Source organism: Panthera tigris, chromosome E1 (genome assembly GCF_018350195.1).
Source record: "Panthera tigris isolate Pti1 chromosome E1, P.tigris_Pti1_mat1.1, whole genome shotgun sequence".
Lineage (NCBI taxonomy): Eukaryota > Metazoa > Chordata > Mammalia > Carnivora > Felidae > Panthera > Panthera tigris.
The window spans coordinates 47,402,252-47,428,177 of NC_056673.1; the positions used below are offsets into that span (position 1 = coordinate 47,402,252).

Genomic DNA, 25,926 nt, shown 5'->3' on the forward strand with positions numbered 1-25,926 from the left:
AGACAGAGGATCCCAAGCAGGCTCTGCACTGTTAGCACAGACCTCGATGCGGGGGTCGAACTGATGAAACATGAAATCATGACCTGAGCTGAAATCAAGAGTAGGTTGTTTAATCAACTGGGCCACCCAGGTGTCCCTCTTACAAGACTTTCACTGACTGTCTGTATACAGTTCTAATGAAATAGTCACTTATTAAATAACAAGGACAGTGGCTTGTAACATATATATTCACATTATTACTATGCATATATGTTATTTACATGGTCATAGATTCCTTTTCCTTAGTAAAGAACACTTTGATAAAATCATAAAGTTTGGGATGGAATAGCTTATTTTTTATTAAAAGAATTTTTTTAACATTTATTCATTTTTGAGAGATAGAGCATGAGCAGGGGAGGGGCAGAGAAGGAGGGGAAGATACTGAATCCGAAGCAGGTGCCAGGCTCTGAGCTGTCAGCACAGAGCCCTGCCCAGTATGGGGCTTGAACCCACAAATTATGAGATCATGATCTGAGCTGAAGTCAGACTCTCAACTGACTGAGCCCAGGCCCCTGTTAATTTTATTTTAGAGAGAGAGAGAGAATGCGCGAATGAGGGAGAGGGGCACAGGGAGAAAGAGAGAGAATCTCAAGCAGGTTCCACACTCAGCGTGGAGCCTGATGTGGGGCTTGATCCCATGACCCTGGGATCACCACCCGAGTGGAAATCAAGAGTCAGTTGCTCAACCGACTGAGCCACCCAGGTGCCCCGGGATGAAGTAGAGTTTAGAAGCTTACCAGAATCTTAAGAGACTATTTTGGAGTACCATAATAGAAATTCAGAAAAAATTATTTGTTTAATATTCAGGTTTAAAAATCATTCCATATACATTATCTCAGAACTTATAACTAAAGACCAATAAACTTGTGGATTATTACACTAAAAATAATTTTTTTTAAATGGAAATTTGATTAGATAAAAGAATAAACCCTACAAAATTGTGGAGGTCAGATTCTGATCAAGAAACTAAGTGGATGAAAGTTCACTCTGAGAGCACCTTGCAAAGGCTTCTAAAACCCATAGAAGAGAGGCTTGAAAATATCTGCAACATGAAGTGAACACTGGTGGCAAACTAAGTTGGTATATTTCTGGAGGAAAGTTACTTATTTGGCAGTTTGTTTTTATTTTATTTTATTATTATTATTTTTTAATTTTAATATGAAGTTTATTGTCAGATTGATTTTCATACAACACCCAGTGCTCATCCCAAAAGGTGCCCTCCTCAATGCCCATCACCCACCCTCTCCTCCCTCCCACCCCCCATCAACCCTCAGTTTTTAAGAGTCTCTTATGTTTTGGCTCCCTCCCTCTCTAACCTTTTTTTTTTTTTTCCTTCCCCTCCCCCATGGGTTTCTGTTAAGTATCTCAGGATCCACATAAGAGTGAAAACATATGGTATCTGTCTTTCTCTCTATGACTTATTTCACTTAGCATAACACTCTCCAGTTCCATCCACGTTGCTATAAAAGGCCCTATTTCATTCTTTCTCATTGCCACGTAGTACTCCATTGTGTATGTAAACCACAATTTCTTTATCCATTCATCAGTTGATGGACATTTAGGCTCTTTCCATAATTTGGCTATTGTTGAGAGTGCTGCTATAAACATTGGGGTACAAGTGCCCCTATGCATCAGCACTCCCGTATCCCTTGGATAAATTCCTAGCAGTGCTGTTGCTGGGTCATAGGGTAGATCTGTTTTTTGGCAGTTTGTTTTAAAGGTCTTTAAAAGGTTTGATCCTTTTGGTGTAGTAATTATGAGGAATCATCCTGAAGAAAGAATAGGAGATTCTTAAATTAAAGATGCTTGTAAACAAATGTCTTTCAAGAGTAGTGAAGAGCATGTTAAGTAAATTAATAGCCATATGATCTGAAACTGCAGTAGTTCTCCCTTGTCCGCGGTTCACTTTCTGAGGTTTCACTTACTGTGGTCAGCTGTGGTCCAGTTGATGATCCTGCTTGAGATACATCATCAGGTCAGCGATAGCCTAATGCTACGACACTATGCTTATGTCACCTCACTTCATTTCACTTCACCTCACTCACTTCATGTCATCACCTAGGCCTCTGATCATCTCACATCATCACAAGAAGCATGAGTGCAGTACAATCAGATATTTTGAGGGAGATACCCCATGCACATAGCTTTTATTACAGTATATTGTTATAACTGTTACATTATTAGCTATTGTTAATCTTTTACTACGTGAACATATAAAATTTTATCATAGGTGTGTATGTGTAGGGAAAAACAGAGTGTGTGTAGGGTTTGGCACTATTCATGGCTTCGAGCAGTTGCTAGGGGGCTTGGGACATATGTGCTGGAGATAAGGGGGGGACTACTGTATTGAAATTATGTTCTCGAAGAATTTTTGAATCAGTAAATATGCTCATGATACAATATAAAGGGGAAGATATGTTAGTTATGAAAGCAGCCACTGCAGTTCTGATTTTGTATGTACACACACATATATGAATATATTTGTATATAAAAATACTGAAGAGTTAAAGCAAAGTGTTCTGGCTGGTGAAATTACAAGTGAGTTTTATGTTCTGATGTGGTTCTATTTTTGAAATGTTGTGCCATGACCTCCTATTACTACTATACTAAGAAAAAAGCAAAGAAATGGGAAGGAAGCTAGAATGATGTCAGTTGCAGCTCTTGATGATCAAGGTGTAAAATCGCCCTCTGGTCTGACAAGAAAGATTGTAGTTAAGACAGAATGTAGACAACGTGGTAAGACCGCGGTAAGACTGTATACAGTAGTCTTTTTGTAGGAACATCTGAGCTTTCTCTTTTTTTAGTCTTAAAAATTAGATCTTTTTTTTTTTTTTAATTTTTTAATGTTTATTTATTTCTGAGACAGAGACAGAGCATGAGTGGGGGAGGGATAGAGAGAGAGAGGGGGACACAGAATCCGAAACAGGCTCCAGGCTCTGAGCTGTCAGCACAGAGCCCGATGCGGGGCTCGAACGCACAGACCGCGAGATCGTGACCTGAGCCGAAGCCGGACGCTCAGCCGACTGAGCCACCCAGCCGCCCCCCCCCAAAATTAGATCTTTAAAACAGTTATTGACTCAGATAGCGATGTTTACAACCTGAATGTAAGTCTGTAGGGTCACTTTTTATGTGTTACGTACGCTAACTGCACAAGAGTTTGAAGGATCTTAAAGACAGAGATGAGAATTTATTGCTACATGTTTAATGTGACAAGTAGGTAGTTACTGAGTCAGAGAATTCTGGAAAATTTTCAGTGATTCTCTCACCCACAGGTAACCCTGGATGTGAGGGCTGGTAAATTACACTTCTGAATTTGACAGGCTTGTAACATTTTGTGAAGTACAGCATAGCAGTGGTACACATACAAAGAAGCAAATCCTACTAGTAGACGGAGTTCTCAGCGGGTATCTGTAAGCAGATGGACAAGGGCCACATAACAGACATAAACTGAAGGATTTTCAAGAATCTTTGAGAAAGTTTTGTGTATGGTGCTTCCAAAAGCTTATTTTCTGTTTTTTCCTTCTTTCCCCTTTAAACGTAACATTTATTTATGTTTTCATGTTGCCTTGAATTTAATTCACATTTTGATAATTCTTTCAGCACAAATAACATGACAGATATATTTAAAAAATGGATTTGGGGGAGGTCTGTATGCGGCTACTAAACTCTGTTGTAGCATAGGTTATCAGCACACTTTTTCTGTAAAGGGCCAGCAAGTCAATATTAAAGGCTTTGTGGACTTCATACAGTCTTTGTTGCGTAGCTTCTCTGTTTTGTTTTTTGTAAATCGTTCTTAGTCAAGGGCTCTCCTGAAAACAGGTTGAAGGTTGGATTTGATCCTTGGGCCATGCTCTAGTGTGTCTGATTGGGTCATTTTACTTGTCTGTTCAATCAGTACCAGTCATCAAAGCAAACCCAAGTCACCGTTAGAATGGTGAAGAATGTTTTATTGTGAATTGAGACTCCCCTTAAAGCCAGAACACAATGGTTTGGGTAAATAGACTCCCTCTAAATACCCTGGATGTGTATTGATGGTAATAATTTGTATTCGGTATGCACAGGAACGTGCCTCTTTAGATGTAGTCAGACCTAGCACACGATGGATAGAATATTTCCTAAGGTCACCGAGAATATATTGGTCGTTTGCGAACTTTGACAGTTTAAGCAGAATAGTGCTAATCGTGAAAGCAGTGTCGAGGGACTTCACACCGATAGTGTACGTTTTAATTGTAAAGATTGGACTATACTTTTACATGGTCGCCTTAACATTCCTTCCTGGAAAAAGGATTGAATGAAGCCTCTCAAAATTAGACAGGGTATATTTTGGCTTGCGTTTGGATGTAGTAATCAGGTTTATCTTTCTATTTTCTTTACTTTAAAGAAAGGGATGGTTTTTCAAAGCAGTCCAGAAATTAAGATTTCTTTTAATGTTAAGTTTTAGTGTGAGTTGTGTGGAGGTGGTAAGGATAATACTTCATTTCAGTTAAGTTTTGGAAAATGCTTCTGAGTTCTTGCAAGATTAAAAACAATGTATTTCAGCTCCGTGTTGATATGCGTTCATTGAGTTATGATTCTACCTTGAAGTGGAATCCACTTGATTCTTAGATAAACATTTTCAAAAGAAATTGGCTTTGGCTAACGTAATTGTGCCCATTAAAGTGTGTGCGGGCCCAGCCTGATCAGGTTGTTGTGGCTTCTCGGTGCTGGCAGCTGGCACGACAGGCCTGGTGTGTGGACGCACATTTCATCGTTCAGATGGATGAGGCGAGGCGCCTGTTGGGTTCGCCTCAGCAAACCCAGGTATTGGCTTATTACCTTGGTTGATTTTTGTTATCATTCATTTAGTCAGAAATCGTGTAAAGTGAAATTCTCTGTAGAGCATTGAAATTCTTTTAAAGACAGAGAACTGTTCTTTTCAGCCGTTTCTTTTCAAGAGAGAGAACGGTTGCTAAGATTGATCGAGCCGTATTTCTTGTAGCTAGGTATGATGTGAAATTGGTCAAAATTTGCATGCCTGCTATTCTGCCATTTCGCAAAAGGCGAGGAAGTATGTAAGCTTTAAGGTGGATTTCAAAATGTGGCAAGCATTAATGGCAAGATGGGTTTTCTTTTTATTAAGAAATATCTTTTTAAATTGTAGGATATATTTTGTTTTTAAGGTGTTTCTGAATTATTCAATCTTAAAAATACGTTATTTTAAATACCTAAGAAAGCTTACTATCGTAAGTTCATCAAAATACATTTTATTAAAATAATAAACCCATTTTTGATATTTTATTTAATTTTATTTTTAAATGTTTTTGTTTTTGTTTTTGTTTTTTTTTTTTGAGAGAGTGAGCACAAGTGGGGGAAGGGCAGAGAGAGGGGGACAGAGGATCCGAATCGGGCTCCATGCTGACAGCAGAGACTGATGCGGGGCTCGAACTCATGAACCCTGAGATCATGACCTGAGGCAAAGTCGGAAGCTTAACCGATTGAGCCACCCAGGTGCCCCTAGCCTGTTAATCTTTTAGAAAATTAAATCTTACTAGCTGTAACTTCTACTAGAAAGTCTATGTCGGTATCTTGAACATATGATGTACCTTCTGTGGGAAGAGCTATATTTCTTAGTACTTTTATTTTCCAGGGCCTCTACCTCAGTAGTTTTGTTGCAAGGCACAACTACATGTCAGAAGAGGATTCTCTTACTGCTTTAAAACTGAGATGAATTTTTCATGCTTGCTGAATCGTGATCAGGTGTTTTGGGATGGCAGATTCTATAATAGATACAACAGGAAAATTTTAATAATTTCTAGAATTTGTTAGGGAGTAATATAAAGTAGTTGAAATGAGAATATGTTGCCTGGAAAAAAATCAGATTATGACAAAAATGTAAAATTAACGAACAAAATTTATTGGGTATTCTAAGTGTTAGGTTCCAAACTTGCCACTGCTGATTTTAAGGCAAACACCTTATGTTTCCTTTTCCCTCAGAAGTTTGTTATCCATGAAACTAATATAACACTGTATGTTAACTAACTGGAATTAAAATAAAAACTCTAAAAAAAGTTTGTAATATGGGCGCCTGGGTGGCTCAGTCAGTTAAGCATCTGACTTTGGCTCAGGTCATGATCTCACGGTTCTTGAGTTCGAGCCCCGCGTTGGGCTCTGTGCTGACAGCTCAGAGCCTGGAGCCTGCTTCGCATTCTGTGTCTCCCTCTCTCTCTCTGCCCGTCCCCAGCTCACGCTGTCTCTATCTCTCCCTGTCAAAAAAAAAAAAATTAATTAAAATAAAAAAAAATTTGTAATCCAGTAGTGGAGACAGATCTATAAATATAGGGTTATAATACAGTGTAATAAGCACTGTGATACAGGAATGTTCAAGGGCCCCACAGGAGAGCATCTATCCTACATTAGTGAGGAGGAGGAGGATAGTCAAGTCAGGGAGGGAATCAAGTCTGCTTTTGGGAACCAGGTGGTATTTAAGCTGAATTGGGGGGAAAAAACGGTAATACTGTCAGATGAAGAAATAGAACAAAGGTATTTTTTAGAAAGAATAGGGTATGAGAATAAGAGCAGAGCATCTTGGGGGAAGTTGCAAGCTGGTCATCATAGCTGTGGACAGCACGTGTGGGGTTGGTGGGGGGGCTGTGAGAGAGAAAGGTGTTTAAACCTTATCCTCAGTTGGGCGCCTGTGTGGCTCAGTCGGTTAAGCAGCCAACTTCGGCTCAGGTCAGGATCTCCCTGTTCACGACTTCGAGCCCCACATCAGACTCTGTGCTGACAACTCAGAGCCTGGAGCCTGCTTCGGATTCTGTGTCTCCCTCTGCCCTTCCCCCGCTCACGCTCTGTCTCTGCCTCAAAAATAAACATTAAAAAAACAAAACAAAACAGCAAAGAAACCTTACTTTAGAGCCAGAGGAAGCTGCTTATCATCAGACTTAAAATTTTGCAAAGTTGTTCTGGTGGTGGTTTGGAGTATAGATTTGCAACAAGAAGTCACTTGAGTTTGTTATAGTTACTGAAGTTCAAAATGTTATGATACAGGTGGATTAGGAGGAAGAGGAACCAACAGAGCTTGGTGAACGTATGATGGGGGGAATGAAGGATGAGGACAGATCCAAGTCGAGGATAACCTGGTTTCTGGCTGGGACACCTAGGTGGCTGATAGTGCCATTGCCTAAGATGCCTGACCCATGGAAAGACTGGTTTGGAGTGACAGGGGAGGAGGTCAGATGGTGATTCTCTTTTGCTTGTACCGAGTTTGAGGAGCATATTAGCGAAGGTATCTAATTGGCAGCTGAGTTGATACCTCTGAGCCTCTGAGGTCTCTGAGAGATCTCAGTTGATACCTCTGAGATCTAGGAGGGGGTGACCTCCCCTGATGAGAACCTACACAGTAAGAAGAGGGCAGGGTGAACTTGCACATGGTGGCCAGTGCTTGGGGGGAAAATAGAGGAGCTGCTAGAAAGGTAAGCAGAAAACTAGGACAGTATGACTTTGTGGAAGTCTGTGAAAGAGGGAAAGAAGGTGAAAGTGGTTGCCACGTGTAAACCAACCAGTCAGAAAACTGTGTATCAACTTTGGCGTCAGGAAGTCCATTTGTGAGTGAAGAATGCACTGTAAGAAATTTCTTTTCTCAGAAAACTTTTAATGACTCTGAATCTCATGTGTGTGGAGTAAAAAGGAAAGGAAAATTTTAACTTCACTTGAAAAAGCATGAATCAACCATGGTTTCCTGTTCTTTTTTCTTTTAATGTTTATTTTTGAGAGAGAGAGGGACACACACACACACACACACACAGCGCTCGAGCAGGGATGGGCAGAGAGAGAGGGGGACACAGAATCCGAAGCAGGTTCCAGGATCTGAGCTGTCAGCGCAGAGCCTGATGCGAGGTTCGAACCCATGAACCGTGAGACCATGACCTGAGCTGAAGTCAGACACTTAACCGACTGAGCCACCCAGGTGGCCCCCTGCCTTTAATGTCTATTTATTTTTGTGTGAGAGAGAGACAGACAGAGCATGAGCGGTGGAGGGGCAGAGAGAGGGAGACAGAATCTGAAGCAGGCTCCAAGCTCTGAGCTGTCAGCACAGAGCCCAACGTGGGACTCGAACTCACGAACCGTGAGATCATGACCTGGGCGAAGCCAGATGCTCAACCCACTAGCCACCCAGGCGCCTCGCTGTTCTATTTTCAAGCATATGTTTTGTTAATAAAAAGAAAAAAAGGACAGGTGAACATAGATTTTATGTAAACTAGAGAGTGTAGTATACTTTTATTTTTATTTTAGGACTGATTTTTATGTGAATCTTAGTGCACGCTCTGGTCTTTAAGGAGCCAAGTGTAACTGGTTAACATACAAATTGTATTTCTTTAAGTTATCACCCTACTTTTCTAGTTTGCATCTAGTGAAATATGTGTAGAGAATGAGAAAAATATAATGTAATTTTTAATAATTCCACACATGCACATGGCAAATTCTGCTAGAATTCATTTGTTATTCATATAAAGCCACATTTTTGAATACTAACTTTAGTATGTAGTTACGTATGTTTGTGTAGTCTTATGTGTTCTATTTAAAAAAAAATTTTTTTTAATGTTTTTATTTACTTTTGAAGGAGAGAGAGAGCATGAGCAGGGGAGGAGCAGAGAGAGAGGGAGACACAGAATCTGAAACAGGCTCCAGGCTCTGAGCTGTCAGCACAGAGCCCGACCCGGGGCTGGAACTCACGGACTGTGAGATCATGACCTGAGCTGAAGTCGTATGCTTAACCGACTGAGCCAGCCAGCCTCCCCTTATGTTTTTTATTTTTAAATTACTATTGGAACTTGTAAACTCCTATTATTTATTACATGCACAAATAGCTATTCATATGTGTTATTTTTCTTAAAGATTTCTCTAACAATATTTCTCTTCCCTTTTACTTTGGAACTTTATGTAAATGGATATTCAAATTTTTAAAATAATTTTTTAACATTTATTCATTTTTGAGAGACAGAACATGAGTGGGGGAGGGGCAGAGAGAGAGAGGGAGAGAAAGAATCCAAAGCAGGCTCCGGGCTCTGAGCTGTCAGCACAGAGCCTGATGCGGGGCCCGAACCCACGAACCGGGAGATCACGATCTGAGCCAAAGTCAGACGTTAAGTGACTGAGCCAGCCAGGCGGCCCACTATTTACATTTTTAATACGGTGTTTTAATTAGATTTGTTTTCCTAATATTGTAAGCAGATGTTTCCATTAAGGAGATGTTCAATATTTTTAAAAAGTTTCTGTTTCCTTTTTTCCTTAAGAATTTATAAGACATTCTCGGCATCGTGTATTCAAAAGAAGATTTGAAAAGAAAACAGTTCAGCAGTACCATTAAAAAGTAGCCTTTTCCAAAAATGGATGTATAGATTTTAGAACAATTTTTTTATTCACATATTTTAAACTTTCCTAAGAATAAGTAGAAAATGTCCTTCCCTCTTTTGCTGCTTTGTCTTCTCTCTCACAGCGCTGTTTCAAAATGGCAAGGGAGGAAGCTGTCAGTTCAGATCTTTCTTTCAGTTATTTCTTGACCATGTAGATCTTGATTCCCTGCCCTTATTTGACACACATATTCTCTCTCACGCTCACGTGCACACGTGGGAGTGCAAGCGAGTGCGCTCGCCGTTGTGTAATAAGCTATGCTTTACCCTCTCCTCCCATAATTCCTGCCTGACAACTGTCTCAATGTGGTCATGAACAGAAAGTTTCTTCTGGATTGTATTTGTTAATAGCACTGAAAGAAAAAAAGTCCATTGTAGTTTCCACATAGCACATTTCTTACTGGCTTTAGGTCATTTTAGTTTCAGTGGTCCCTATGGTATGTTTAAGCAGATTTTCATATTAATATAAAATACTTCATTTTATTAAAATATAGTTAGCGTTATCTTAAATGTTCAGGTGTTAAGAATGTTCGTATTCTTCTACTAAGTACGTGTCTTTATGTAACTTGGGTGAGAGTTCATTCGCTTAAAGAAAGTTTTGTTTCCAGCACGGATTAAAGGCAGATAAGTAGTATATGTATATAATTTGTAGCTTGATGGAGTGGAATTGATAATGATGAAGTTTTACGTTTTTGTATGTTTAAATTTGATTTATTCTACTCTTTTAGTTTTTATGTTTTTGATATATTCAATATCAAAAATATTGAAATTTGAACTTCAATATTCAAATTATTATTTGAATTATTGAATTAATTAATTACTTATTATAATATAATATATTATATATTTATAATATAAATATATATAAAATATATATTTATATATACACATATAATTAATATAATAATTAATTATTAATTAATTATTGAATTAAATATTCAATCAAGTTGAAATTTGAAATATTCAAACTCCTTTTCTACTTATGCTTTAGGTTCAACCTTAAAGTGCAATTGCAGATTCTAGCAAGCTTCATGCTCACGGGAGTTTCTGGAGGCGCAAAGTATGCTCAGAATGGACAACTTTTTGGTCGCTTTAAGCTTACTGAAACACTTTCTGAAGATACTTTGGCTGGACGGCTGGTGATGACCAAAGTCAATGCTGTTTATTTATTACCAGTCCCTAAAGAGAAGTTAGTACAGACCCAGGGAACCAAAGAGAAGGTTTATGAAGCTACTATTGAAGAGAAAACAAAAGAATATATATTTTTAAGGATATCCAGGGAATGCTGTGAAGAACTTAATCTTCGGCCTGATTATGACACACAGGTGTGTTTCGATGTGGGGCAACTTAATTGTGGTTTTCTTAGTGTCCTTGTTTTCATTCCTCTGCCGTAATGAGAAGTGCAGTTGACTTTGAAGCGTTATAGTGGCGGGTGGAGAATTGGACCTTAAAACCAATCGTCTTTATCTAAGTAACATCTACATGTTCCAGTCTTATACAAGGCCAAACTTTCTGATTGGAGTTTTGTTTTATTTTATATGTTTTTTTAAGTTTATTTATTTTGAGAGAGAGAGGGAGAGAAAGAGAGAGAGAGAGAGAGAGAGAGAGAGAGAGAGAGAGAGAGAATCCCAAGCAAGCTTCACACTGTCATCGTGTAGCCCAACGTGGGCTTCAGCTTATGAACCGTGAGATCGTGGCCTGTGTGGAAATCAAGTGTTGGACGCTTAATCGACTGAGCCATCCAGGCGCCCTGAATTGTATTTTATGTATTTCTTTTTTTTTTTTAATGGATATTTTATTTTTAAGTAATCTCTACACCCAGTTTGGGGCTCAAACTCACAACCCCCGAGATCAAGAGTTACACGCTCTACCAACTAAGCCAGCCAGGCAACCCTGGAATTTTAAATCAGCAGAAGAACAAATTAAAGGAAGCTAAGCTACATCCAGGGACAGTTCTCACCTGAGGTGGTTCATATTCTCTTCTCTGTATGGTTTTTTTGGTGAACGTGTGTTCACTCTGCCCTAGTTAACCAGAAAGCTAATCATTCACTCATTCATTTGTTCATTTATTTTTTTATGTAAGTAGGCTCCATGCCTAGTGTGGAACCCAACACGGGGCTTGAACTCAAGAGTTTGATATCAGGACCTGAGCTGAGGTGAAGAGTCCGATGCTTAACCGCCTGAGCCACCCGGGCGCCCCTCTTTTTTAAAATTTTCTTTCTTGGGGCGCCTGGGTGACGCAGTCGGTTAAGCGTCCGACTTCAGCCAGGTCACGATCTCGCGGTCCGTGAGTTCGAGCCCCGCGTCAGGCTCTGGGCTGATGGCTCGGAGCCTGGAGCCTGTTTCCCATTCTGTGTCTCCCTCTCTCTCTGCCCCTCCCCCGTTCATGCTCTGTCTCTCTCTGTCCCAAAAATAAATAAAAAACGTTGAAAAAAAAATTTAAAATTTTCTTTCTTTGTTTCCTTTTCCTTTTTATTTATTTAAATTTTTTTTTTTTTTTTTTTTTTTTTACATTTACATTTACTTATTTATGAGAGACAGAGAGAGAGCGCAAGCAGGGGAGGGGCAGAGAGAGGAGGAGACCCAGAATCCGAAGTAGGCTCCAGGCTCTGAGTTGTCAGCACGGAGCCGAACGCGGCATGAACCATGAGATCACGACCTGAGCCGAGGTCGGATGCTCAACTGACTGAGCCACTCAAGCACCCCCTTTTTCTTTTAAAACATAAAATTTGGTGAATGTTGTTTATTTGTAGTAAATTGATAGTGTCCTATGCTTGGTTTTTATCACTTGAAAGCTGATATTTCACATATGTTCTACTGATTTTTGTTTTTTAAACTTTTTTTTAATGTTTTATTTATTTTTGAGAGAGACAGAGAGAGTGAGAGCAGGGGAGAGGCAGAGGGAGACACAGAATCCAGAGCAGGCTCCAGGCTCTAGGCTCTGAGCTGTCAGTACGGAGCCTGATGCGGGGCTCAAACTCCCAAAGAGATCGTGACCTGAGCCAAAGTCGGACGCCTAACCGACTGAGCCACCCAGGCGCCCCTATGTTCTACTGATTTTATCAAATATGTTATTAATAGGAATATGGTGGAATCAGATAACCTTTATTTAGATATGAAGTAATTCACAAGCACTTCACTTTAGAGGTTAAAATGAGGTTAATAATGATATATACATCATTGGTACTACTAAATGTGATCATTTATGTAAAGTGCATAGTAAAGCAAATATTAGCCATAATAATTTATTAAAGTCTCATTACATTTAAAAGAATCTCTAAACTTGGCTTCCCTTTAAAGGTTATCTCCACAAAGTTTTCTAGCAAGCAAGGTGCAAGTATTGATGTTTGTGTTAATGGTTGTTTGTTTGTGTTAATGTGTTTTTGTTTTTTTTTTTTTAATTTATTTTGTGTTTCAGGTTGAACTTCAGTTTCAATTAAATCGGTTACCCCTCTGTGAAATGCATTATGCGCTAGACAGGATCAAGGACAATGGGGTTTTGTTTCCAGACATCACTATGACTCCAACCATACCTTGGAGTCCCAACAGGTATAAAAAAGGAGATGCCTCCTTAAAGGAAGTTATGTTAATCTTATGTTGAACATCTGTATCAAATAATGTCAATATAGTTTTATAAGAGAATTTGCTATAATCTCCAGGCGCCGTGTTTTAGTTGAGAAAGGAGAGTAAAAGAGCCCTTAGAAGGAAACATTTGGGATTGGTCATGTATTTTCTTCACTTTTTCTCAGTGTCTAAATGAGTTCTATCGTTTTTCTCAACAACCTTAATTTGACAGAATGCCAAGCAATTCAGGAATATTTTTGAGTAGAAGTTGAATGGGAAAATTAGGACTTTTTAAAAAGTGGTTCAAGCGTTAATTTAAAATGATTTTTTCATATAGGAGGCATTTTTATAATGTAAGAAAATGGAGAAAGTATCACAGAAGATAGTATTTCTGAAACTGCTCTCAGGTTAATGGTTGTATAAATATTTTCCTGCTTAAATTCACTTTGGTGCATCTTCACGAGTATCTTTTTATTTACTTATTTTGAGAGAGAGCGAGAGAGAAAGAACTAAAGGAGCAAGAGAGAGGCAGAGAGAGAATCTCAAGCAGGCTCTGCACCATTAGCGTGGAGCCCGATGCAGGACTCAAACTCATGAACCGTGAGATCATGACCTGCGCCAAAATCAGGAGTTGAATGCTTAACCAACTGAGCCACCTGGGTGCCCCTTCGTAAATATCTTTATAGTGATAGTTCTAATTTGTTTCCATACGAACAGTGACAGACGTATGACTGCATCTTCCTCTTGGTCCTTTTCCTTGGATTTTTATCCTCCTGGCCCCTGCTGATGCCCTATTCATTCTACCTTTCTTTCCCTTCTCTTTCTTTTTTAATCTCAGTGGCTCTCCACAATAGAAGTGTATTTATTTACTACTCATGTCAATCCAGTCATGGTTGGGCAGCCCGGTTCCATCACTGATGGAGGATCTGGTATCTTCAGTACATGGTTTCCAAGGTTTCACCCTGCATGTTGACATCCAGCTGACAGGCAGGGAAAGAATGAGCACAGGATCATGTGGGACATTTTTATGGGCCAGGCCTAGAAGTGGCATATATCTCTTCCCCTCACGTTCCATTTCTTTTGATTCTAAAAACAGAACAAAGCACACCATGCCTCACAACACACACACAAAATTATTTCTCCCTTGTTTTGCTTACCTTCACTATCCCTTTCCCATTCTTTTTTTTTACTGCCAGAATTCTCAAGCAGGAGTAGTTTATATGTTTCTGCTATTCTTATATACTTATCCTGTGATCTCTGGTTTTCCCTTCCTCACTCTCCTGAAAGTAATCAGTGATCCACTAATTGTAAAAATCCAGTCTTCTCAAATCCCATTTGATTCATCTTTTCTCTACCCTTCCCCCTCCATCCATTCCTACAGTCAGTGTATAATTTAGAGCTGGACTATGTCAGTAGCCTTCTAGTCGGTCTTCTGTCCTGCTGGCTGTGTTTCCGTTCTCTCTGGTCCAGCCCACATGTTTCTTCCAGTTAGTTTGCTAAAGTAATCATTTCGTTTCACTGCTTACAAATCTCTGAAGGCATCTCCTTGATACGTTGATAGTTTGAGCAGCTGAACATCAACCCTTTATGTGGTTCCATTGGCAGGGTTTTCCAACAGTAGCTTCAGATTTCTTTTATTTTTTCTACTTGACACTTCCTTTCTCCCTCTAAACCCCCATGTTCTAGCTGGATTGAATCGCCTTGAAGTTTGTTTAATTGGCCCTATGCTTAATTTCTTACAAATTAAAAAAAAAATTGTAAAAGTTACATAACACAAAACTTGCTCTCTAGACTTTTTTTTTTTTTTAACTTTTATTTTAGGGGGAGAGATAGAGGATAGAGATACATCGCACAAGTGGGGTCGGGGCGGAGGGGAGAGAGAGAGAGAGAGAGAGAGAGAGAGAGAGAATATGAATCTTCAGCAGGCTCCATGCTTAGCATGGAGCCTGATGCAGGGCTGGATCCCACAACCCTGAGATCATGACCTGAGTCGAGATCAAGAGTTAGACGTTTAACCGACTGAGCCACCCAGGCGACCCCCCTGCCCCCCATACCACTGTAATTTAAATAGTAACTAAACGGTAACTGAGGGTAGGAACATACTCAGAAGCCATTAGCCATTTAAAATCTTTTCTGGGATAAGGTGGAATATAGATAAATGAAGTTGAGAAATTATTCTTGAGCATGTGGTCTCTGAAGTAAATGTAACAATGCATTAGACCAGGGGGAAAAGGACATTGGATTAATTTGGTTCAGGGATTAAATATTTTTTATTCAGAATAAACTTGGACAGACTGTCTTCCTTTAAACTGTGAAAATCAGAGATAATTGGCATGTGTACTGTAAGTCCTCTTCCCTTTATTGAGCAGGTGGTGTAATAAAGACAACTTGTTGGACTCATTGGCCTTCTTCATTCATGACCAGAAACTGTAGAAGGGACTGACACTGATGGTTTCTCATCTGACATGAAGCATTTGTTTACACTAAAGCAGTTGATGAGTAGAATGGGCTATATAAATAAAATACAGAGGAATTGTATTTGAGAACTGTACCCATAAATCTGTCATTAATCCCTTAGATTTATACTTTTTTATTTAACCTACTGTTTGTCTTATTTATAAGGTCATTGAAGTCATCAAATATGAAGAACTGGAGGGTGTTTTTAAAATTTTTGTTTGTTTTTGAAAGTGTGTATTAGCCAAGTAACATCTCTCAGTAAACGTAGTAATAGAAGCTAACGTTAGTTGAGCACTTATTGCTCAGTTATTTCCCTAAACAGCTTGCATGTATTCTCATTTGATCCTAGAATGACCATCTGATGCACATGTCATTATTTCCCTGTATAGATAACGGAGCCATTGGGGTCAGGTATGAATGCAAGTAACAGCTTACTGAACTAACCGTGGCTTAAACAAGTAGAGATAGAGGCCCAGAGGTAGGTGGTCTAGGACTTGCAAGGACTCTGCAGTACCGTCAGGGACCCAGGTCTCACCTCCTCTGCACCATAGAGCATGTTGGTTTCCTTCTTGATGTCCATTACCTCTTGATTATAAGATGGCAGCTGCGGTTTTACTTACCACGAGCTCATTCCAGCCAGGTGAAGGAGGAAGGCAGAGGAGCAAGAAGGGCTTTCTTCTGTGAGGCTTTGTTTGTGTTTTATTGAGTACAGAAGCCCTTCTGAGGTACCTCTTCCTGTATCTCATTGGGCAGAATTGGATATTTAGCAGAGGAGGCTGAGGAATGGAGTGTCCTAGCTGTCTAGGCTCAGCAGTAGGGGAAGGCAGAGGGGATGCCATGGATGGTTTGGGGTAACCGTTGCACAGTTCTCTCTCTAGATTGGATCTGGGCTTAGTGATCACCAAACGTAATTTCCTCTTTACGGAAAATGGAACACTGCTATGTTCTGGCAGAATTACGAGTCACTAAGCTGTTTAACGATGAGAGATTCTTTGGAGTAAAAAGCTTGAGCTTTAGTGGACGGTTGCCAGGAAAACCAGTGCCACTGGTCAGAGTTCTTTTGTTTCTTACTTAAAACTTTTAAATTCCAGAAAAATAAGTAGTGATGTGTTTGTATAGTCAACGTTTATTTCCTAAGGTTTTACATTTCCTAGGAGACCTTCATTTGTTTGAAATTATCTGTCTGAATACAGCATCAGTTACAATTTTTTAAAACTGAAAGTGTTAAGAGTTTCCATGAATAACTAGGTTCTGATATAAGTAGAGTATAGCCTCTGAGAGAAGGAATTTTCCTCTAAACCATGGTCTCCTGTTGCAGGATTATTTTGTAGGCACTTTGATTGTAAATTTTCTAAGAGTCTCTTTACATGCCCGTCCTATTTTGGTTCACATCCCTAACATTTTTACCATAGTTGTTGCAATATTTAGTATTTTAATGGTAGTTGTGAGAAAGAATGCTGTTGATTCTCTACTTGGTTTGATCCCTTTCAGCATCTGCTGTCCATTTAAATCTTCGAAACTTAGCCAAGTCGTAGAAGGGACGCTCATAAGATAGATCTCATTACAGCAGCCATTTGTGCTACCATGACAGGTGTTCTCTACCCTGCAAAGTAGGACATATGTATATTATGTGGGAAAATATTAGAAAACAATTCGTATTGTTTGGCGTTTGATATCTTTTTTTAAAAAACTGCTATTTTCTGAATTCGGAACTTTGTGATATTTGAGTATCTCTCAACCAAGGACGTAGAAGTTTTTTCTTTGCCTCTTGTTTTAAACTTCACTAAAGAAATCTTTCCGTGAACTAGAATTTGAAATTCGGTTCGTCTCCCTTTTGCATTTTACTTGCTAATGTGAAGAAACTAATACTTCTTTATTACCAGAAAAGTTTTCGGATACCTTTATGTAACAGGGAAATTACATTTTTGAGCCATTGCCATTACTATTTATAGACATGGCAGCAGCTAGACTTGTGTGCTTTCTAAAGTTATCAGAATCTTTCTGCACTTGGAATAGGACAAAGTAATTAAAGTGAGTTTTGATCAACAGCCTGTGCCAACTCTGTTGGGTAGTTTTCTAAAAAGAAGTTATAGAATAAGCATTTGTTGTTACAGACACTGTTTCTTGAATATTAAAAAAAAGTTGTTTTTTTAATGTTTATTTTTGAGAGACAGAGCATGTGTGGGGGAGGGGCAGAGAGAGGGACACACACACACACACACACACACACACACACACACACACACACCCAAAGCAGTCTCCAGGCTCTGATCTGTCACCCCAGAGCCCGATGCGGGGCTCCCAACTCACGGACCGTGAGATCATGACCTGAGTTGGAGTTGGACACTTCACCGACTGAGCCACCCAGGCGCCCCTGTTTCTTTAGTATTTTTAGTGGTTCCATAAAATTAAGCATCCTCTTGTGTTTTGTTTATTAAAAGATGCATGTGTTTAAAATAAATTTTTATTTCCTATAGACAGTGGGACGAGCAATTGGATCCTCGGCTGAATGCAAAACAGAAAGAGGCTGTTCTGGCCATCACAACTCCTCTTTCAATCCAGCTGCCTCCCGTCCTCATCATCGGACCCTATGGGACAGGCAAAACGTTCACTCTAGCTCAGGCCGTCAAGCACATACTCCAGCAGCAGGAGACGAGGTGAGATGGTGCTATGTGTGCTCCGATTTCATTAGGAGGGCACGACCTCTGTTCTTGTTGTGAATGCAAAGCTAAGACAATTTTTAATTCAGCTTGGAAAATTAAAAAAAAAAAAAAAAAAAAAAAAAAGACCCACACCAAAACCCCAAAGGACTAAAATTTGAATTCTTTCAAAATATACTGTTTTTAAAAATTGGCAATGTAGAGAATGATAGCTTTTACATAGCCATCAAAGCTCCAAGACTGCTAAGGAATTGTGATATATGTTAGAGCCAGACGAGTTGGGCATATAAAAAACATTTTGTGTGATAGATGTAAAAAATGATTTGGGGGAACCAGTTTCCTCGACAGCTTAAAGAGTAGTACAGTTTCCTAAAAACATCACTGAATGATATGTAGACAAGACTGAGTAGGCTGAGGGGAATGTGTAATGTTAAGATGGCCGCTGCTTTTGTTTGGTATTCTACTGCTTGAATAGCTTTGTGTTTTATCATTCTTTTTATTTGCACCGTTTATTTCAGCAGGATTCTCATTTGCACCCATTCTAATAGTGCTGCTGATCTCTACATAAAGGATTATTTACATCCATATGTAGAAGCAGGCAATCCCCAGGCAAGACCTCTCAGGTATTTTTTTAAGGCTTATTATGTATCTGTATCATACTTTGTTATTCTTAAGAAAAGGTGTCTGTAAAGATTTTAGTAACTTCGAGAATACAAAATCTTGAACTGTGTATTGGCATTTGGAGGTTATGCCTTTTGAAGAAGCCATTTAAAATTAAGGAAAAATTAAAAAATCTTCGACCATTCATTTCGTAAACATTAAGCAAAGAGAAAGACATCCTTTTTTAAGTTTTGTATGTAAAAATGTTGAGCAGATTTTGATGTGTACCTCTAAAAGCTACTATGATGAAATAATATAAATATGATTTGTTTAAATCAAATTTAATTAAAATTCTAGCATAGTTTGCATGGCAGAGTAGTCATGCAGTGGTCATAAGATTTTGACTGTGATCATGCAGGTAATTGCATAGGAACTACCCATTAGAGACGCATGAAATACTGAAGTGATCTCTGTAACAAAATGTAACTGACTGGTATTTACAACTTTTTGCTATCATGTAAGAGACAAAGTGTAGAAGAAACGTTTACGTTGATATAGAAAGGTCCTTTTGAGTGTATATGGATATAAAATGTACTTAAACACAGATTGTGGGGGAATAAAATCCTTTTCTTCAGAAAACAATAAAGAATCATTAAATGGTTGTTTATTACACCATTTGCTTTCATTGTTATATGAATTAATGTTTAGTTTTGCCATTTTACAAACTAATGTGTCATGCCCTGTGTTGTTTGAATACAATTATTGTTTATCAGTTAATTTCTAACCACACTTTTGAATCATAATCCACTAACTTTTTATTTCTAGTTGAGTCCAGGCATGGAAAAATGAGATTATGCTATTTAATTCTTAATAAGCACAACCAAAGCCATTTGAATGATTTTACAATTGCATAAAGAAGAACAAAAGAGAAAAATGTGGTGTGACCTGCTAACACAGGGTTTTATGCCATACTTTGTTTTAACTCTGGAAGATAAATTAGAGCAGAAATAATCCAGTAGAACCCGGTTGTATTTAATAAAACATCACCTATATATAACCACTGTAAATGAAAATGAAAATGTGGTAGTTATCAGTGGATAAGTTCATCAGTACCTATTTTGTGTCAGATTCGAATCTTTTTTAGTCATAAGTGAAAACTCAGTAGTGAGTAGCAGTTTTGCTCTGAGTGTCCTTACTTTAATGGAGGTGTTTGTTTTGTTTGCTTTTATTGTTGGTGTGTGTGTCTGTTTATGTTTGTGTATGTATGTGTTATATGGGGATGGTGACAGCCTCAATTATCGAGGTGTACTTGACTTAGAAACAGTGGAGGAAAGCCCCCTGGAATCTTGATCGACCTAGGATAGGTCATTTGATATTTGGGGCAGAAGAGCCCCACCATGGGACTAGCATTGTGTTTAGCTTTTCTCATGTAAAGTAATGTTTTGGAGGTTATAATCCACATAGTGCATTGAAATCTGTAGAATAAGAAGTTCTGTTTCAATAGGGTCTGTATAGTTGTAGCGGTCCACAGACAGAAACTCGCCTCTAGCAGAAAATCTCACCTCTCCACACATCTCAAGAGTGGTTCAGTCAAAAAGCTGGAAAAATATCTACATATAAACTTCAAATTATTTTATTTAGTAAATGGGATAAAATAAGAAAAGTCTTGCCTTTCCTAATAGTTTCTTTCCATAGTTTTTCTCTTTGGGAAAGGTGTCAACTTGTGAATGTAGTTCCTAGGAGGATAATGCATTGAATAATTACAATTTATTAGTGCCATCTGTTACTACATTAACTCAGGTTAGTTTACAATTGCCCTGCTAGACCTCGAACACGAGAGGTTTGGGAGATGGGATAGAGGGCATTAGAACGGCTGAGCACTCTGGGGAGATTAGCTTTATCTGAATTGTCCCAGGATGCAGGGGAAAGAACACAAGAGGGCACCAAGTGTCTGTCTGTGACTTGGAAGATGTGCTGTCTCTATGATGTAAGAGTTTGTCTCCTGCACCGTGTAGTCCCGAGTGGGCCCTGGTAAATGCCATAAAGTGTGGAAATAGTCATAAGCATTAAATCGTTTAATTCAGTCAGTATGTTTAAATATAACAACACACTTTTATGGTTGAAATGTATAAAATTCAGTATTACGTGCCAGGAGTTGAGCTTAAGATATTTGGGGATGGAGGTTTTAGAAACCATTTTAGATTACATTTTGTTTTGGTTTTTATTTCTTACTTCATTAGAATTAGTAGACTTTAAGATGGAAGAGAGAGGAAAACACAGTTTCTGTGTGTGGTTCTGCTGATCAGTATCTGGTTCCGGCAGATTCCTTAGTAGATCGAGGTCCTCTATGGAAAGTGTATGTTTATTGCTTTCTGGGCAAGTGGAAGGTATTTATTGTTCTATATAGATTTTCAAAGTAATAGATTTTATTCTGGGATCAAGTCTTTCTGATTCTGTAGTGTCTTGAGTAATAACATTTTGCTGGGTTGTTTATTGCATATGAATTCAATACATGAATAAAATTTCAGTGAATTAAGATTATGTATTACCAGACAGTCTCCTGCTGCACATAATTCATGTGGGATCTCTGGATGGTTTGTTTCTAGAAGTCTGTAAATTACTTAATTGGTGTCATATTGCATACTGTGAGCTTGAATATGTCACTTGTCACTATTCTCCAGTTTTGAAAATGTTGGGTGTATTTTTTTTAAAGTTTGTTTAGTCATTTTGAGAGAGAGAGACAGAGGATGCAAGGGGCAGAGAGAGAGTTGAGAGAGAAAGAGAGAGAGAGAGAGTCCCAAGCAGGTGTTGCACTGTCAGTGTGGAGCCCAACTCGGGCCTCGAACTCACAAACCGTGAGATCATGACCTAAGCTGAAACCAAGAGTCATATGCTTAACCAGCTGAGCCACCTGGGTGCCCCTGTTAGGTGTGTTTTAGATAATCCTATAGACAGTGTCCACCTTAACTGTTGTGCAAAATGAAAGTACCAAGAAAATGTTTAAATTGTTTTGAAGTCAGCACTAGAATATTGTATTTTTAAGGAAATACAGGCCTAATGATCAAACTTTGTCTTTTTGTTAGCTTCAACATGAGGTGGCTTTCCAAGGTAACTGCAAAAAAAGTCAGTAGTGAGACTTAGAACTTCAATTTTTATTTTTTCTTTGAGGGAGAAGTGGTACTTGGCATGAGTTTTGATGAATAATTTGAAAAACCATTTTTCCAATTTTACCATGGAAAGTATGGAAAATCTAGAAAATAAGGAAGAAAATAAAAATTATCTATAATCTCACCACACAGAGATAAATACTAATAACATTTTGGAGTTTAGTTTCTAGTAATTTATGTGTTTAAACACGTATTTTAGTTAATGGAATCAGAATTTGTAAATGATTTTTTATATATTTGTAAAATGAGATTTTTCATATATTTAAAAGTAAATTCTGCTTTGTTGATCTGATTAAACATTTTTTGTTAAAACCTAAAATATGTTGTTGAACATTTTTGCATATTTTAGAAGTGATATTGGTTACTCTTACCAAGTTTATAGTCCTTCCTATCCAAGTAATGTGTTGTTGTTGTTTTAAGTTTATTTATTTATTTTGAGAGGGAGAACGCACGTGCGTTGGGGAGGGGCAGAGAGAGAGAGAGAGAGAGAGAGAGAGAGAGAAAATCTCTAGCAAGTTCTGCACTGTCAGTGCAGAGCCTGATGTGAGGCATGAACCCATGAACTGTGAGATGATGACCTGAGCTAAATAAAACCAAGAGTTGGATGCTTAACTGACTGAACTACCCAGGTGCCCCCAGAGTAATGTTTTTAAAATACATTTCTTTTTTTTATTTATAGAAATAGTCATATATTTCATTTATATATATATAATGAATATATATATATATATATCATTTATAGCACATGAGCAGGGGAGGGGGGCAGTGGGAGAGAGAGGATCTCAAGCAGGCTCCATGCTCAGCGTGGAGCTCAGTGTGGGGCTCGAGCCCATGACCCTGGGATCATGACCTGATCCAGAATCAAGTCAGATGCACAACCGACTGAGCTACTCAGGCGTCCCAAAATATATTTCTTTACTTTTCTCTTATAATTTATACTTTGGATATTTATTAAATACCTTTTTTTTTTTTTTTTGTGGGAGGGGGGCTTTGCTTTGCTTAAAAGCAATAACCAGTTCTAAGTGTTTCATGAAGAACACCTTTTAGAAGATCCTGAGATTAGGATTTGTGCATATTACATTTGAGCTGCCTTTGAAATATCCTAAAGGAGACAAGTGTTAAATAAAAAGTTGGATAGCATCCTGGAGCTCAGAGATGAGGTCGTGGCTGGAGAGAGAAAAACGTGAGTTATTAGAGTATTTATTGGCGGTGATCAAAACCATTGGCCTGAGATCGTCAGGGGGAGAACAGAGGCCAAGAAGAGGAGTATGTGAAGACTAAGCTTGGAGGAGCCCTAACCCGGAAAGGAAGAAGGAAGGCAAGGAAAGGTTGAGTCGTGGAAGCTGAGGGAAGAGAGTGTTGCGGGGAGGGAATGAGCACAGAGCTGGCTGCTGCTACCACATCAAGTACCTTGATGGGCCTGGAGAGTGTCTGGAAGATTTAGTGACACGGACGTTTATGTCCCGTGATCAGACCGCACACTCTCCTGAGTTCTTTCCTACTTCTTTGACTGCTTCTTGCCAGTTTCCTTTGCCGTATCCCTCTCCTTTTGCCATCAGTAATTCTCCCAACTAGTTTCTTTTTTAGCTACATTTCCTCTCCAGCTGATCTCATGTAGTCCCCTGGTTGAAATAGTATCCCAATTGTATAGGTCTTGTCCCGGATATTCTTCCGAACTTCAGACTTCTATATCCCCCTGCTTATTGGACATCCCCCGTGGATGTCTGCTACTGAATTTGTCCAAAACCAAATTCTGAGTTCCCACTTCAAATCTGTTCCTCAACTTTCACCATCTTTGTAAACACCACTGTCGTTCATCCAGTTTCAAAGGCACAGAATCATACTGTCTTTTAAATTGCACATCTGGTTCACCAGTCAAGTCCTGTCAGCATTACCTTCAAAGTGTATAGTGAATCCAGCCATTTTCACATCTTCACTGTTATCACCGTGGGCCAGGCTGCCCTCTTTTCTCTTCCGGACCCTTGCAACAACCTCCTAACTGGTCTCCCTGATTCTCTCCCCTGCCCGTGCCTCTGCCCCGGTCAGTGGTGTATTGCAGCCCGCTTGTAGTGGCTTGTGAGAGCCAGTCATGTACGTGCCTTCCCAAGTTCATGTTCAGTGACATCATGTTGCTAGCTTGAAATTGGCCATGGTAGTAGATTTTATACCACAAAAGTCAGCAAACCCTACACGTCAGCTCCACCCCCACCCTCCAAGCTGGCTGTTCAGCGTTTATGAGCACCCCACTGTCTGGCCTACAAAGTACCTCCCCAAACAGTGTATTCCGTATAGAGCAATAGAGTGGTCCTTTAACAACATAAGTCAGATTATGTGACTGCCCTGTCAGAACTCTCTGATAGCTTTCCATTAAAATCACAGTAAATCAAAGCTTTTATGAAAGCTTGCAAATCATGTGATTTGCCTCTGTGCTTCCAGCATGGTGGACACCAATAGATCTTTGTTGTATGTGAGTCGGTTAGAGATGGGTGGTGGGAGGTGGGTGGATGGATGGATGGATGGATGGATGAGTTGTTTCTGTACCATTTAAGTAGTCTGTTGCATGAGGCCTGTTATTTTTCTTTTGCAATTAATGGAAGAGATACTCTTTTTTTTTTTTTTAATGTTTTATTATTTTGAGAGAGGGAGCAGGGGGAGGGGCAGAGAGAGAGGGAGAGAGGATCCCAAGCAGGCTTCATGCTGTCAGCACAGAGCCCGACGTAGGGCTCAAACTCACAAACTGAGACATGACCTGAGCTGAGCTACCCAGCTGCCCCGAGATAATCTTTCTTAAGATTTTCTGGTTTTCCATAATTTAAATTTATTTTTAAATGTCCTTTAGAACTTTAGATAGAGGTCTGTTTACATATAGGTGTAAGAATATATTCTGCTGGGAAACGCAGATAACTGTAGGTGCACAGCTCACTGTTTTTTGTTAGCATAGATAATTGCAATATGAGTTAAGTATATTTTTATAAGAATATTCTAGAAAAAAAGTAACTCCCCAGGGGGAATGTTTCGAATTTTAAAAACTATAGTGCTTATGAAACTGTGTATCATTGTGCTGTAAGGTTAATCTGAACACTTAAAAATAAATACTTATTTTGTGATCGTGCATATGCTTTCTTCTTGAATCCTTTTTTGGTAGGGCAAAGTCACAGCTGTATGTTAAATTTTAATTCAGTAGAGTGTTAATGGTTATCGGATTTATTTGTGAATTTCCAGATACCATAGTCTTCACATAATAATGTCATTTTTTTTTTTATGATGCTGGTAAGATGTTAATAAATATAAATAGGAAATATTGTCTTCTTTTATAGGGTATATTTCAGAAATCGCTGGGTAAAGACTGTCCACCCAGTTGTGCATCAGTACTGTTTGATCTCAAGCGCACATTCCACCTTTCAGATGCCACAGAAAGAAGATATTCTTAAACACCGAGTGGTGGTTGTTACATTGAATACTTCCCAGTACCTCTGTCAGTTGGACCTTGAACCTGGTATGCTGACTCAAGACACAGATAGGGTGTCTCTGAATGCTTGGGGCCTCTGCATTCAGTTTAGACCAGGGGTTGGCAGACGATAGCCTGTGGGCCAAACCTGGCCTGTTGTCTGTTCTTGTAAATAAAGTTTTATTGGATGGAACACAGCCACGCCTGTTTAACTGTGTATTACCTATGGGTGCCTTTGTGCCACAGCAGCTGAATTGAGTAGGTGAAACAGATTGTATGGCCAACAAAACCTAAAATATATACTGTTTGGCCCTTTTACAAAGGAAAAAAGAAAAGTCAACCCCTAGTTTAGACTTTTGAGTGACTACTGTTTTATTTGTTCTCTGATCAGATGGCATTTACTTACTACCAGTCATGTGAAAAATTCAAATTTGGATAGTAGTGCTTTTTACAATTTTCTCAAATTTTTGTTGTAAAATACTTTCATAGTGTAGAGACAGCAATCATGATAGATTTTTTTTTAGACATACTATTAAGATTATATTGAAGTACAGGAATCTGTAAAGTCAAGCTAATATTATATGAAGTACAGATACAAGGTG

At 38.9% G+C, this 25,926-nt stretch overlaps 1 protein-coding gene across 9 annotated transcripts in view; it reads left to right on the top strand.

Annotated features, from left to right (window-relative positions):
- The window catches only part of HELZ (helicase with zinc finger), a 157,811-nt gene that overhangs the window by 61,531 nt on the left and 70,354 nt on the right, over positions 1 to 25,926 (top strand). For 8 of the 9 annotated variants that reach the window (XM_042965477.1, XM_042965478.1, XM_042965481.1 and 5 more), the window contains 5 exons: positions 10,420 to 10,753; positions 12,847 to 12,977; positions 17,927 to 18,106; positions 18,628 to 18,732; positions 25,194 to 25,372. In XM_042965477.1, coding sequence (XP_042821411.1) covers positions 10,420 to 10,753; positions 12,847 to 12,977; positions 17,927 to 18,106; positions 18,628 to 18,732; positions 25,194 to 25,372 — 929 coding nt within the window. The remainder of the gene's footprint in view (positions 1 to 10,419; positions 10,754 to 12,846; positions 12,978 to 17,926; positions 18,107 to 18,627; positions 18,733 to 25,193; positions 25,373 to 25,926) is intronic. The other variant, XM_042965482.1, reaches the window with a different exon arrangement.